Source organism: Chrysemys picta, chromosome 15 (assembly GCF_011386835.1).
Source record: "Chrysemys picta bellii isolate R12L10 chromosome 15, ASM1138683v2, whole genome shotgun sequence".
Lineage (NCBI taxonomy): Eukaryota > Metazoa > Chordata > Testudines > Emydidae > Chrysemys > Chrysemys picta.
In genome coordinates this window covers 33,374,524-33,388,713 of record NC_088805.1, presented here as the reverse complement: position 1 = coordinate 33,388,713, position 14,190 = coordinate 33,374,524, and the positions used below count along the sequence as shown (strand labels likewise).

Below are 14,190 nucleotides of genomic sequence, written 5' to 3'. Positions count from 1 at the left end.
AACATTTTAACTAAGATTATTGGGATAAATATTTCATAAAGAGCAGAGCAGATATTAAATTACACTTATTGATTTTGGTATCACAACCCAATTCCTCTCCTTAGCCCCTCTAGACTAATTGATCTCTTAAGGAGGCTTGGCTGTCTGGCCATTACTTTGAATGATAATAATAATAAAAAACACTATAAACGTTACAACAGAAATCTTGCTTAGACACACTAGTACTTCGCGCAACGCTTGAAGCAAGTGTAGAAATAAAGACCAGAAATAAAATATGTAGCCTGTACTTTGCACTGGCTGAGTCTAATGCTCATAACGGATTTCTGTTGTCCCTCAGCCCAGGTCCCTAAGGACAGCAGCGAGCAATAGATCCCCCTCCCCCACTTTCCAGTCTCTTTCATTGCAAACTGAAAAATAAAAGTGGGGAGAAGGGAGGCAGGCGTCTTTACTCCTCTTCAGCGGCGCTGCACCGAGCCCCGGCCCGATGGAGAGAGGAGCCTTGGAGATGGGAAATGGGAACAGTTGTTGAGGCGCGTTGGGGGAGTTCAGGCTCTCCCGGAAAACTTACCATTAACAAAACCACTTAGCGCGGCCCCAAAGGCGATAGCCCTGACAGATAGCGCTCGCCCCCTCGCCTAACGGAGCAAAGACAAACGTGTGTGAGGTCTGTGTAGACATGGCATTTACATCCATGCACCGCCGCGATGAGCAAGAGCATGACAATGTCAAACCGCTGCCGAGACGGTGCACTTCGGATGTAACGTCTCCTCCATGGCAGCCGGGGTTTGTTTTTATTGGCCGCAATGGGACTCCGGCCCGGTCCGGCCCGGCCATGCCTTGTTTACACGGGAATCGCAACTCCCAGCGCCAGAGCGCGCACCGCCCGCCTGCGCCAAGCGGGGAGCCCTGCGCTCCGCTCCGCTCCGCTCGGGTGGCCGGGCCGGGCCGGTCCCGCTCCGCGGAGCCGCAGCGAATCGCGGGCGCTAACAAAGGCCCCTCGTTCGGGCCGACATTTGTTGATCGCCTGGTTTGCCGCGGGGCTGGAGGGGCGGGCAGGGGAGGGTTAAGATGCCGAAAGGCGCGTCCGGCGCCAAGGCCGGGCACGAAGGTGATGGGCTCCCGAGCGCAGGCACAGCCCGGCTGCCAGGGGCCGCGGAGCGAGGGGGAAGGAGCCACCTTAACGGAGAGCCCCGCCCCGGGCCGGAGCATGCGTGCCGCTCATTGGTGCAGCTCTAATGGCTGAAATTGATTGCTGAAATGCAAAACTTGTTGCTGTTTCTCCAGCTCTGGGTGAGAGAGGGAGCGGAAGAGAGGGGAGCGGAGACCCTGCAGCGCCCCGAGCCGGGCACCCCGCACCGCCTGCGGCCGACGGGACCCTGCAGCGCCCCGAGCCCGGGCCGACGGGACCCGCCAGGAGAGCCTGGGTCCGGCAGACCCTCGGAGCCCCCAGCGCAGCAAGGCGCGGAGAGCGGAGCCCGTGCGCCCGGCACGCAGAGCCCGCCGGACCCGCTGGGCTGCCCGAGGCTGAGCCGCGCTGCCAGCGCCTCTGCAGCCCGGCGATGCGGAGCGGAGCTCCCGGGGACTGGAGCCGATGAGCTGCGGAGCCGAGCCCCGCCGGATGTCGGGGAGAGCCGGCCGCCCCACCAGGTGTGAGAGAGCGGGGCGCCCCCAGGCGTAAGTGCCGCGGCCGCTCGGAGAGCCCCGGGCTGCGTGGCGCGGAGGCCGGAGGCTCGGACCCAGGCGGACAGATTTCATTTCCTTGAACTTTGTTTGGCAGCCGGGGCGGCCGCTGCCTGTTTCTCCGCGCCCGCCCCGCCCGCATCCCCGCTAAGCGCCCCCACGCCCTGGCCACCTGCCCCGCAAGATGTGAGCGCGGGGGCAGCTCCCTGGGGACCCGGCTCGCCCCGCCGCTGCCTGCTGCAGGGACACGGCCCCTTGGCTCCGCGTTGGGCGCTCTCGCTCGCTGCGGTTCCGAGCGCGCTCCTGGGGGAGCCGGTCCGAGTCGCGCACCGGGGCGCGCGGGGTGCCATGCCCTACTGATCCCCAGAAGTATGTTTGGGCTGGAGCAGTTTGAGCCTCAGATCAGCAGCAGAAACGCCGGACAAGGAGAGAGAAACTTTAGCCAGGCCGGACTGACCATGAGCTCCCACTTCAAATCGCCGGCTTTCCACTCGGGGGGGCCCGCGGATCCGGCCATCAGCGCCCTGGCCGAGCCTCCCATCCTGGGCATGAACATGAACATGGCCGGGGAAGCGTATGGCTTCCATGCCCGGGGACACTCGGAGCTGCATGCAGGGGGGATGCAGGCTCAGCCGGTTCATGGCTTTTTCGGCAACCAGCAGCCTCACCACGGTCATCCCAACACCCACCACCCGCACCAGCATCACCCGCACTTCAGCGGCAACTTTGGGTCCGATCCCAGCGCCTCCTGCTTGCATGGAGGGCGGCTGATGAGTTACAACAACATGGGCAGCCAGCAAGCGTTTGCAGAGGGCTATGAACATATGGCTGAGAACCAAGGAGGCGAAGGCTTTGGACAGCAAAGGTCAGGTAACATGCCCGATTTCCAGCACCACAACTCCAGCGCCTCTAACCACGCCGTGCCAGCACCCTGCCTCCCACTGGATCAGTCTCCCAACCGGGCTGCCTCCTTCCATGGGCTTCCAGCCTCCAGCTCCTCGGATTCCCATAGCCTGGAGCAGAGGCGGCTTCCCAACCAGGGCGGCGTCGATTCTTTGGAATACAATTACCCCAGCGATGGCCCTTCAGGACACTTTGATTTGCCAGTGTTTTCCCCTTCCGAGTCGGACGGGCAGCTTCCTCACTATGGGGCTGGCAGACAAGTTCCTGGGGGCGGCAGTTTCCCTGGCACATCTGTTTTGCCCAGAGCCCCAGGCATAGTGGGGATGTCCAAAGTTCACCCGCAGCAGCAGCATGGTGTATTCTTTGAAAGGTTTGGAGGTGCTCGTAAGATGTCTGTGGGCATGGAGCCTGGTGTTAACGCCAGACATCCTTTAATGCAACAGCAGCAACAGACAGGTTTACTGGCCAGACAAAACTCCTGTCCGCCAGCAATTCCTAGGCAACAGCAAACAGAAGCCAATACTCCCAACCCCAACTTGCAGGACAATGGGCCAATAATGCAGAACCAGCATGCACAGTTTGAATACCCTATTCATAGACTGGAGAATAGGAATATGCATCCATATACTGATCCCGTGTTTAATATGCAGCACCCTCCTCCGCAACAGCAACCAAATCAGAGACTGCAACATTTCGATGCCCCCTACATGAACGTGGCCAAGAGGCCTAGGTTTGACTTCCCCAATAACCCCGCGGTCGATAGGTGCGCCTCCTGGAATAACAATCTGCACAGCGCGGGGCTGGAAAACCATCTATCGCCTTCCGCCTACCCCGGCCTCCCGGGCGAGTTCACGCCGCCCGTCCCGGAGAGCTTTGCCCCGGGCCCGCCGCTCCAGCACCCGGGCCCCGACCCGCAGGCCCTGCAGCAGCGCCAGAACGCCGCCCTCATGATCAAGCAAATGGCGTCCCGGAACCAGCAGCAGAGACTCCGGCAGCCCAGCCTGCAGCAGCTGGGGCACCACGGGGACGTCGGCCCGAGCAGCCTGGTGCACGCGGGCCCCGTGGGCAGCCTGCCGCAGCCCGGCTTCGAGCGCGACGGCGCAGGCCGGGGGCCCACCTTCGAGCCGCAGACCCCGCACCTGGCCCCGGACAGCGGCTGGTTCCCCGGCCCGCACCCGCCGGGAGAGCTGCTGCCGCGGCGCATGGGCGGCCCCGCCGAGCCCGGCCCGCACGAGCTCGGCCTGCCGCAGAACGGCTCCGGCCTGCTCTTCCGGCCGGCCGTGGGCGGGCTGGGGCTGGCGGGGGAAGGACACGTGCCGGCGCTGCACTCCCCGGGCGTCCACCCCCAGTTCGGCGCCGGCCTGGCCCCGCTGCAGTCCCCCGGCGGCGGCGTGGGGCTGCCCAGCGCGCCCGCCGAGCGCCGGCCGCAGCCCGACTTCGCCGCGCCCCCGCTGGGCGGCCAGGCGGCCTTCGCCTTCGGCGCCTCAGGCCGGCCGGCCCCGCCGCACAGCGCGCCCGGCGCCAGCGCCTCGCCCGGCGCCTTCCCGCCGCCGCCGCCCGACTTCCCGCCCGCGCCGCGCGCCGCGGCCAGCAAGCTGGGCGCGCTGTCGCTGGGCTCCTTCGCCAAGCCGGCCAAGGAGAACGTGTTCGGGCAGAGCTGCCTGGCCGCGCTCTCCACCGCCTGCCAGAACATGATCGCCAGCCTGGGCGCGCCCAACCTGCACGTCACCTTCGCCAAGAAGAGCCCGCCCGAGGGCAAGCGCAAGCTGGGCCCGCCCGAGCCCGACGGCGGCCCGGCCCCCGGCCCGGACTTCTTCCCCGGCGGGGCGGCCGCCGCCAAGGCCGCGCCCGAGACCGGCCTCTCGCCCGGCTACGCGCCCGAGGCGCCGGGCGGCGAGGCCAAGGCGGCGGCGGCTGGCGGGCGCGGGCGGGGCCGGCGGAAGCGGGACAGCGGCCACGTCAGCCCGGGCGGCTTCTTCGACAAGTTCCCGCCGGCCGAGGGCGCCGCCGCCAGCCCGGGCCCGCCCGACAAGCCGCTGACCTCGCCCTCCTGGGCCAAGGGCGGCGAGCTGCTGCTGGCCGAGCAGCCCGACCTCATGGCCTCGCTGGACAGCGGCATCCAGAGCGCCAGCAAGTCGGACGGCGGCTCCCCGCGCGGGGACTTCCCCGACGAGCCCAGCCCCGCCTACGGCCACGAGGACGAGGTGTCGTCCAGCTCCGACAGCGCCCTGGCCAAGCCCACGCGCAGCCCGCTGCTGGGCGGCTCCCCCAAGCTGCCGCGGGCGGAGCACGCGCTGCTGGGCGGCCAGAAGCCGCTGGGCCTGGGCCTGGGCCTGCTGGGCGGCGCGGCCCCGGCCCCGGCCCCGGTCCCCGCCCCGGACAGCTACGGGCTGGGCGGCGGCGGCGCCCACCCGGGCACCCCGGGCCTGGAGCAGGTGCGCACCCCCACCAGCACCTCGGCCCAGGACGAGATCCACCCGCTGGAGATCCTGCAAGCGCAGATCCAGCTCCAGCGGCAGCAGTTCAGCATCTCCGAAGACCAGCCGCTGGGCATGAAGAGCAAAAAGGCCGAGTGCCCCAGCCAGAACGGGGAGGGCGACTTGAACAGTTGTTGCTCGGATAACGTCAAAGGTGCCATGAGCACGATAGACCTGGACTCTCTGATGGCAGAGCATAACTCTACCTGGTACATGCCTAGCGAGAAGTCCTTGATGGAGGGACAAGAGGAGGACAAACCTATGGCACCGTGGGAGAAGTCAAAGCCTCAGAATCCCAGCAAAGAAGGTATCTATTTCTGATCCCTTTATGGGCGTGAATGTAGGTTGGTGGCACGCGTTGGTCTCTTAAAAAGTTTGCCTGATCGTAATGCTTGGGGGGAACCTTCCTCCCGGCACAGGCCACTCACGTTGCTTGACTTGGTGTCCTATAAGGGGCACGAGGGGTGCTGGGGGTTCCCCATCTCCCCGTGGAATGCCTTGGGGGGTGGGGTGTTGGAGGTTGAGTCAGGTGGGCCGTCTGTCCTGTTGGTTTGCAGATTTTCAACCATCCCGAGCAGGTCAGTTTCTAATTAAAACAAACAGGCTTTCGGCACCCATTATTTCTCGAAGAACTCTTGTATATACCAACATGGAATGACCTAATCGGGGCTGGTAAAGAGGTGTTAGGATTGTCACCTCTCTATGTCTACAGCACCCTATATACACCCCTGTCTCTTGCGTAGGGACCTGCTAATAGGAAATGCATTGCTGACAGCAGTGTGCTTGGATTGTTGCTTTCCAAGACTAGGTTGGGCATCCCTTCACACACAAAGGAACAATTGTTCCCCTGTGAACTCGAAAGAGGAAATCGGTTTGGTCGGGAATTTAACAGGGGAGTTACCGGTCGGTTAGGTAGGTGATCAGTGATTTAGGGAACCTTTGCCGGTTTGGGTGAATGGAATCCACATCTCAGAGTAGGAACAAAACACCGCCCCTCCCCTATAAACCTACACGCTTAGAACTTCATTGGCTAAATGAATAGTGGCTCTTTGCTACTTAAAACTAACGGAACTCTTACTGTAGAAGCAGCAGACAGTCGGTTTCTTTACAGCGTTTAGGATGATGGTTTTAAAATCGTAACTTGTTTGTGCCCATAACACATTAATTCTAATTTCAATTAGGCAGTATTCTAAGCCATGTAATTTCTGTGTTAACATGGGTGAACTCAACTAATTTTTTCATATTGGATTAATTAAGCAGGGAAAGTTTTAAATATACATGGCAAGTGTTCAGATGGGGTTCTCAGTTTAATTTGCAGAAATACATATATTGACAGAAGAGAACTTCCTGCTGTGCAATGTTTAAACATTGCCATATATATATATATATATATATTCTGTATTATAAGGGTTTTGGTGAATCCAGCAAAAATGTGTTGCATAGTGTTTAAGTATTTTCCTGTTTATCTTTTAAAAGATGTGGTGCTGAGTTAACAAGTTTCTACCATTGTTAACATAAAGAAAATATAAAATCAGGCTCAGTGTTTAATATAAAAACATGCTTAGTTGATGTTTAATATCAACATTTAGTTTTCATTCTTTATTCATTTTCTTTATTATCTAGAGGGCATTATAATTCTAAAATGGAAAAAAATACATGGGTGGAAAACAGTTTTAGTTATAAAAGCTCCTTAACAAAGATGATTTCAGTTTTAATAATTTCCATTTTATCAAAGCCATTTTTTCTAAGCTCACTGACTTAAGGGTGTGTGTGTGTGTGTGTGTGTGTGTGTGTGTGCGCGCGTGTGTGTACACCCTTCCCCCACATACTATATGTGTAAAATTGTGTATACACGTGTGTGTGTGTGTGTATATATTTTATATCATGTACACACATATATGTATCATGTATTTTATGTTGATGATTCATTTTACTAACGTTAGGCTGGTTCAGATCTATTTTTGCTGTCTCCTCTTAAGAGCTGCTTTTTGTAGTACCCTTGATTGACATTGGAATTTAGGTAAAGAGAGATGTTATTAAAATGAAAATGGAGTTTGGGTGGTTTGAAAACTCCATAACTTCCTACTTCCAGTTCTGGTGGGCTTTCCAGCTTTCGTTTTCTGAAGCATGAATGCTAGCCCCCACTGTTTGTCTCTTTGTTCATGTTTAATGCCTAGCACTGGAGACTCTCATTTGAAGCTGGAGTGCTTAGCATGCACAGCAGACTCTAGGAAACCCATCAGCATTCTCCATGCTTCGCCCAGGCAAGGACATAAATTGGTTTGTTTGGGGCCCTTCTTTCCATTTTTAAATGGAGTTGCACACAGCATCCTTCCTGGCCCCTTCTCTTTTATTGTTTCTTGTACACAACATCTAGATCAGACTGGATCAATAGCTAGTTAGCACAAATCACAGTTCCTGTCAGTTCTACCTTGTCAGACATACACACACTCATGCACACTCTAATTAAAAGTAGATTGGGAAAAAATGAAACTAAGTTTTTTAGATTTTAATTTATTGGATTAAAAAAACCTAAGTAAAATATTTTTGGACTTTTTTGTTACAGCTTGGCTTAATATTATAAGCTTTGTTTGAGACAACTCCCCTACACACAGTTTGGTATTTTAAAAAATGGTCTTGTTTGATAGTCACCAGTACTTTTAAGGAAATAACTCTTCCTTCTCATATAATGATAATCATAAATATTATTACAAGAGCCAGCTCATCACTCTTGTGCTGGTGTTCCTGGAAGGGAAAACTAGGTAACTTGTATTCCTATATAAGGATACGTTTTAGTACTTAAACCTCTTAACATAAAATAAGATATTGATCTAACTCTATAACACTGGATAGATGTATTAATTTTGCTTTCCATTTTTACCCCTTGGAAGGTTTAAATGGACCAATTCTTCAAATGAGACAAGTGATATAGATAAATAGAGAATTCACTTTAATTGTTCTTTGAAATGATAGGAGGCAAAGTAGATGAGTTCTTTTCCCTGTCACAAAATAAGAAGTATTACATTTTTAATTAAATCATATCCTTACATGCTTGAAGTTGTGTTTAAGAAAGGGGTTTTATTTATCATGTGACGGAAGTTCAACCCATTTTTAGTCAACTGGAATTTGCCTAAAACAATGTAGGTTTCTAAGTGTTTCCAGTTGTGCATATACAGAAAATGTATGTAGGTTTCAAACATCAATACTTAGGAGCCAAGCATTAGTAATGCTTAATACAGTACAGTGTGAAAGGTTATAAGTTTATTAAAACATTTGATTTTGTTATACTATTAAAATGCTCGTATTTCTGAAGTATAGCTTAATCTCCCTAACAAATATTTTGAATTTTTTTAAGTTGTACTCACTGGGGTCAGAAAGAACCTCTTCTGTTTTGTACATAACACACAACTACCGTGACATGCATTGGTTCTTCTATGGACTTCTTTTGAAGGTTATAAATAGGGTGAATGGAGAAGTTCTAACTCATGGAGCACTGAAGTCAGCATTCCATGTTCTTGAGGCCATTATCCAAAGTGTGTGTGGTTTTTGTGTTTTTAAGATTAGTTCTACTGTGATTGTAGGAGCTTTGTTAATTGAAGTATTTTCTGTCTGTAGAAGGCAACTCTTTAAATATTCAGTTAATACCCACACTAATGGAAGAAACAACTTGTCTGAATAATTGTTGCAGTGACTGTACAGACTCTTTGCTGATGCTCTGTAATTTTTTGGTAGTGATACTAGAATGAGTGTTTGTCACGTCTATCATTGTTTGTGGGAGTAGTGAATTTAAGGATAGATAACCATAGATAACACATGCGTGTGTACACACACATACAGCCTGTTTGACATTTTGTGATTATATATTTGGAAGTTTCATCCTATTATGATATTATCTTTATTAAAAATGTATTCTTCAGTTAGGAATATTTCCAGTATTAAATTCTTTGTACTAAAATAACCTTTGTGAGGTGAATAGTAGGATTTTCCATAAAGCTTGATAGAATTTTATACCTTCTCTGTGCTATCCACCCGGGATCTAGTATTGAGGAACATTAACGTTGTGTCTGTAGAAATACTGATGATTCTTAAAACCCTAGCTAACTGTAATTAGGAAGAGCCGGACCAAGATCACTTGCAAAGCCCAGGATGAACTGAGTATGTTTCATTTTACTTCATTTGATTAAATTAGGAAAACTTTACTCCAATGGAGTTTTGATTAGTACATTCTGGGAGGCCAATAGTTAAAGTTCTTGGTTTTTGTTTCTTCCCACCCCCACCATTGAAATTTCGAAGGTCCATATTGATGCCTTCACTTGACATTTGCACCACAGGAATATGTAACCTAAAACCACACCGGTGTTAATCAGGGAAAATGAAAATAGATGTGGTTACCCTTTGTGGCTCTTATATTGGTGGTTGCCCATTTTCATTTCCAAGTCCATCTCAGTGCGTTTAATTTCTGATCTTTTGGTTCTTAACTATTTCATAGCAGTAATAAACTTGTCTTTGGAACAAGCCAAGACATAAAATGCTAAGCAAGCAAACTATTTAAAACTGTACATTTCTACAATATATTAAAAAAGGACTTAGATTCTCTCAAGGTACGGCTGTTAGTCCTTGTCAAATTTTCTTTTAGCTCCCAATACATTCTTTGGTGGGTTTTTATTTTAGTAAGCTGCTGATTTATTTGAGAGATTTTACCAAGGAGAATAGATTTGTTTACTAAAAGGGAATTTGTCAAATTTCCTGTGCAGCATTTCAAATGCTGAAATAACATTAAAAGCAATATATGATTTGAAATTGACTTGTACTGTAGTAAGGACTATAGGAAATGAGTTAACACTGACTAAACTTACTTTATAGCAGGGAAACTATGATTCCTGGTGCTATTTTATTTGCTTGATAGAAGTATTTAAACTTCCATGAGGAATTTTAAGTTACCAGAAATGCAATTACCCTTGCCAAGAAGTTATGTGATATACTCTGCAGATATGAAATATAAGTCTTTAATAAATGATCTGGGTTAGCAAGCTGATTTATGGTGAGAGAATACTCCCACTGCAGATTGCAATGAAGATTTCATTGTGCATTTAGATTTGGATTTAATATGATCTCTTAAACTCTTTTGATCTGTAAAAATCTAGCAAGGTTGCTGCTGACTGATTTGGCTTCATTTGAATGACAATAGCACCATTTCATTTACTCTGACCAGCCATTAGCTTTGCAGTATCATTTTATAGAACAATGTTCCTGTTCAGAAACACTTGCTTCTGTTTTATATACTGTTAGAGATAAAATATTTGCAGCTTTATATGCTAAATATCAGACGAGACTGGGAATAAGGGTAAAATTTTTAGTATCAGTTGCTATAACTATTCTAAAATACTGAAATATTTAATGCAGAAAGTATGTGAATTTATTGGCTTCAGTTAATGTTGTACTTGTGGTCTGTATGTTTCTTAGTCTTTCATTTCTTTTTCTTTAGATTTTTCAGTCCAGAGCAATAGATGATTGGCATGAATTCAGATTTGGCTTGCACTGTTAGTAGGCTAATTTTTTTTGGTAACAGTTTCTGTTATTTTCTAATGACATATTTGATTGTGGGATTGCCTGTAACAGGAATAGTATTTAAAGTAAGTGTGTGTGTGAGAGAGAGAGATCGATATATTTAGAATACCCTTGGTCTCTTCAAATTGTCACATACAGTGTTAAAGGAACTGAGTGAAACTAGAGGTATAGGTCAAAGCAGAGATTTATTCTGATCTGTGATTCTATTGCACTATGTTCCTTTTTAATTTTGTATGTGTACTAGGTCTTTCTAACAAATGATCTAGTAGTGTTTGAACAATTTATTATAAAATAGTAATTCAATTTTTTGTAAGATATCTTGTTCCGTTGTTACTTCTACCCAACAAATTCTGATTTTTATAAGGCATTGAACAAAGGAGTGATTAAAAATAAACAGACTTCCGATGATTGTAACAATTAAATCCCAGCCTCTGCAGTCTTCTGGACAATGTAAGGGTTTTGATACAGCAAAATGCTTTTTATGTATTCATATAAAATTGTAGTACTAGACAAATGACTGTACATTTAGTATTTATATGTGTGTGTGTGTGTAGGTGTATAATTTATAAGTGTGTATGTGCATCTGTGTGTGAAATATGTATGTATATAAAGTGTGTGTAATACTGGCTTAGTCAGAACCTGATTATATCAAAGTATGAATTTCTGCATATCCTGTCGGTTGGCTTTATTGTCTTTTTAAAGAGAAGTTTCATGTTGTTCAGTATTTCCTTTTTTTAATGAAAAATTTATCTGACATCCCCAAAACAGTTGCTACTTGATTCTAACATATTAAAATATCTAGAGTAAGAGGTTAATTTTTGGGCAGTGGAATTATCGCCTGTCTTGTAACTACTGTAAAGTATATCCTTTTCCTTATTTTCAGGCTGGAATGCTTTATATGCTTAATGACATAAATAATCTATGTCAACTTCAGAATGCCAATCTGTAGTGGGACTCTAATGCAACCAGTAGCAATCATTCCATCAGTTTGTTTTGGCTTTTTTTCTTTTTAAAGGAAGCCCTTGTATTTTAAAGAAATAAAATGTGTGTTTTTGTTTGTTTGTTTTTTTAAGTAAGACTTATTGAGATTTACTTACTTCAGGGAGACTTTTAAAAGATATATTAGGGATGTACTTAGAACATGATGACTTAGTAACTCCCGTTTTCTTAGTCTGTATGTTATAGTGAGGCTTTTAATTTTGAGATCAATGGCACAGCAGAGGATATCTTTTCAGAAATAACATTGAAGATGCTATCTATCATTTTATCTAAGAAATACAAAATCCAAGCTGACTCTTCTTGCCATCGTTAAATAGTCCAATTCTTAGTTTTGATTTAAAATGGATGTTAAACAGCATTTTTCTCAATATCTTGTAGCTGGATCCCACACTTGGACCATAGTGATAATACTAATAATTTAGACAAAAACATTGTCTTTTGTAGTTGGCTGCTTTATCTTCCTGAGGCACTTAAACCATCTTTCTCTTGAAACATTGATAATTAGTAATGTTATAACAACTATTTTCTTTCCTTTTGCGGAAGAACACCACAAGGAAGTTTCTTGTAATGTGAAGTATGTTTAAGGATTATATTCAAGAGTTGCAAAGTTAAATACCTTTTAAATGTAAGGCTGTGAATTTAACAGCTGGAGGTCTAATCCATTAATTTTAACAAGCTGACTTTCTTAATACTTCAAAGAGAACATCTTAGATGATACTGGATTGCCAAAAAAAAAAAAAAAAAATCCACAAAACATCCAGTCTTTTTGTGTTTCACTCTTCTGCTTTCAAATGACAAAAGCCCACTTATGCGAGGAAGGCATTAATGTGTTCCTTAATTGGTGTAATCAGTTGTGATTTTTTTTTTAACTGCACTTGGTCAGTGTTGCACTAAATATATATTTAAAAAAAAAAAAAGAAAGCCGTTTGTTTTATTAGTGTTTTTCTGACACTTAATTTCATTTCTGTAACAGGGCAGGGGTTGGTTTAGGAGACCTAGAATTTGTGTTGTGTTCAACAGCAAAGGGTAATGAGTTTGTATCTCTTCAGGAGACCTTATTTAAGTGTGCAGTGTAGCCCTTTTTGATGGGAGCAGTGCTAATCCAAATGCTGTCATTTCCAAAGAAAGTTTTCTCTTGACTATATTAGACAGTAACAGATTCAGCATAAGCAAATCTTATTTAAAACTATTTCATTCCCAAAGGTGCACACTGCATTTGTTACTAGCAGTTACGGAAAACAAGACATTTCTTGTCTTTGTGTGTTTAACATTGACTGGAAGCATCATTCATGTGTGCTAATAAAATTTTTGCAAATTTGTTTTTATTTCTGTATAGTATTTTAGCATAAAAAATGAAGTGCATGAAGTTGCAGTGTCTAGATTTCTATTAGGTTTTGAGGTTTGTCTGAAGAACCTACTCTGGCTTGGTATGCAGAAATCTGGTCATGTTTAAGTGCTCCAATGATAGATTTTGCATTAAAGTAAATATAGTTAATTTGAGATTAAATGCAAAAATAACAAATGTACAAGCCCTAAAGAATTCTGCTGATGCCTCCTGCAGAATGTTTTATTAGACATTGCACTTTTCTGTACAAGCTAGTTTACTTGAACTTTTGTGCATTTGATTTATTTTATCTTGCTATGTACATTGTTCGAAGCACCTGAAAAATTAGATGAGGTGAAATAAGTTACAAGCTAATTCCCCCTCCCCCCCATTTGTTTGGATACTCCTTGGTAGGCCCTTACTCATGCTCCCAGGAAAGCATTTCATCATTCAGTTGTTTTGAAATGGCATTTTTATATGGTCAAATAATGTTTTAAAATTAAGGCAATAGTCATGAAATATTTTAGTGAGATTGTATTGCTAATGAAAAGATTATCCTAAGGGTGAAGAAGGACTGATAACTAAAAAAGCAGAATATTTCTTGGTAAAAAAATAAACAAATATAAAAAAAACTTTTTGATTTAAAATCCAGACTTTTAATTCAGTGAATGAGGCAAAACGCCCTGCCCCCTCCAAAAAATGTAATTGCAAGGATTTAATACCTTTTACTATTTTATTTTTCTCTTAGAATCAGTTCATTGGTGAAAGTGCAACACAAGGAAGCTGATCCATTAACACACATGAATGAGAAGTGAACTAAGGATTATAATTATCTGGTTAGAATCTTAGGGTTTTGTATTTTCCTCCAGAAAAGCTCTGTCGCATTTTTACACAATCTCCCATTCAGTGACATTTTGTGCCTTTTGGTCTTGTGTGTGAGAAATGACAGAAAGGGAAGGATGGGAGTAATTGGAGGAAATTCTAAAAAGTAAAATAAAAATGCACTGTAACCACTTCACTGTTTCTGGAGAGACTATGCTGCATGTGTTCTGCTATGCACTGTTACGGATGCAGTTTTTGATTGTCTAGGCTACACCAGCCAGCGTGAACAGAAAATATGTATGTGAGTAGGCAGTCTCTTGGCTAGATGGCACAGTTGGTCAACTCATTACCATTTGGCTTGTGGTGACTTGAGTTTATATTTGTTTTTGATCACAGTGGAATCTGTTTTAAAAAGGT

At 46.5% G+C, this 14,190-nt stretch overlaps 1 protein-coding gene across 4 annotated transcripts in view; it reads left to right on the top strand.

The window, feature by feature from the left end:
* The first annotated feature begins 837 nt into the window (after positions 1 to 837).
* MN1 (MN1 proto-oncogene, transcriptional regulator) overlaps positions 838 to 14,190 on the top strand; it is a 195,102-nt gene continuing 181,749 nt past the window's right edge. For 2 of the 4 annotated variants that reach the window (XR_010592939.1, XM_065568931.1), the window contains exon 1: positions 842 to 5,367. Coding sequence is in view for 2 of the 4 variants with exons in the window: in XM_065568931.1 (XP_065425003.1) it covers positions 2,052 to 5,367 (3,316 nt within the window). In the remaining 2 variants the exon portion in view is untranslated. Of the gene's footprint in view, positions 5,368 to 13,699; positions 13,788 to 14,190 lie in introns of all 4 variants that reach the window. The other 2 variants (XR_010592940.1, XM_065568932.1) reach the window with 2 other exon arrangements.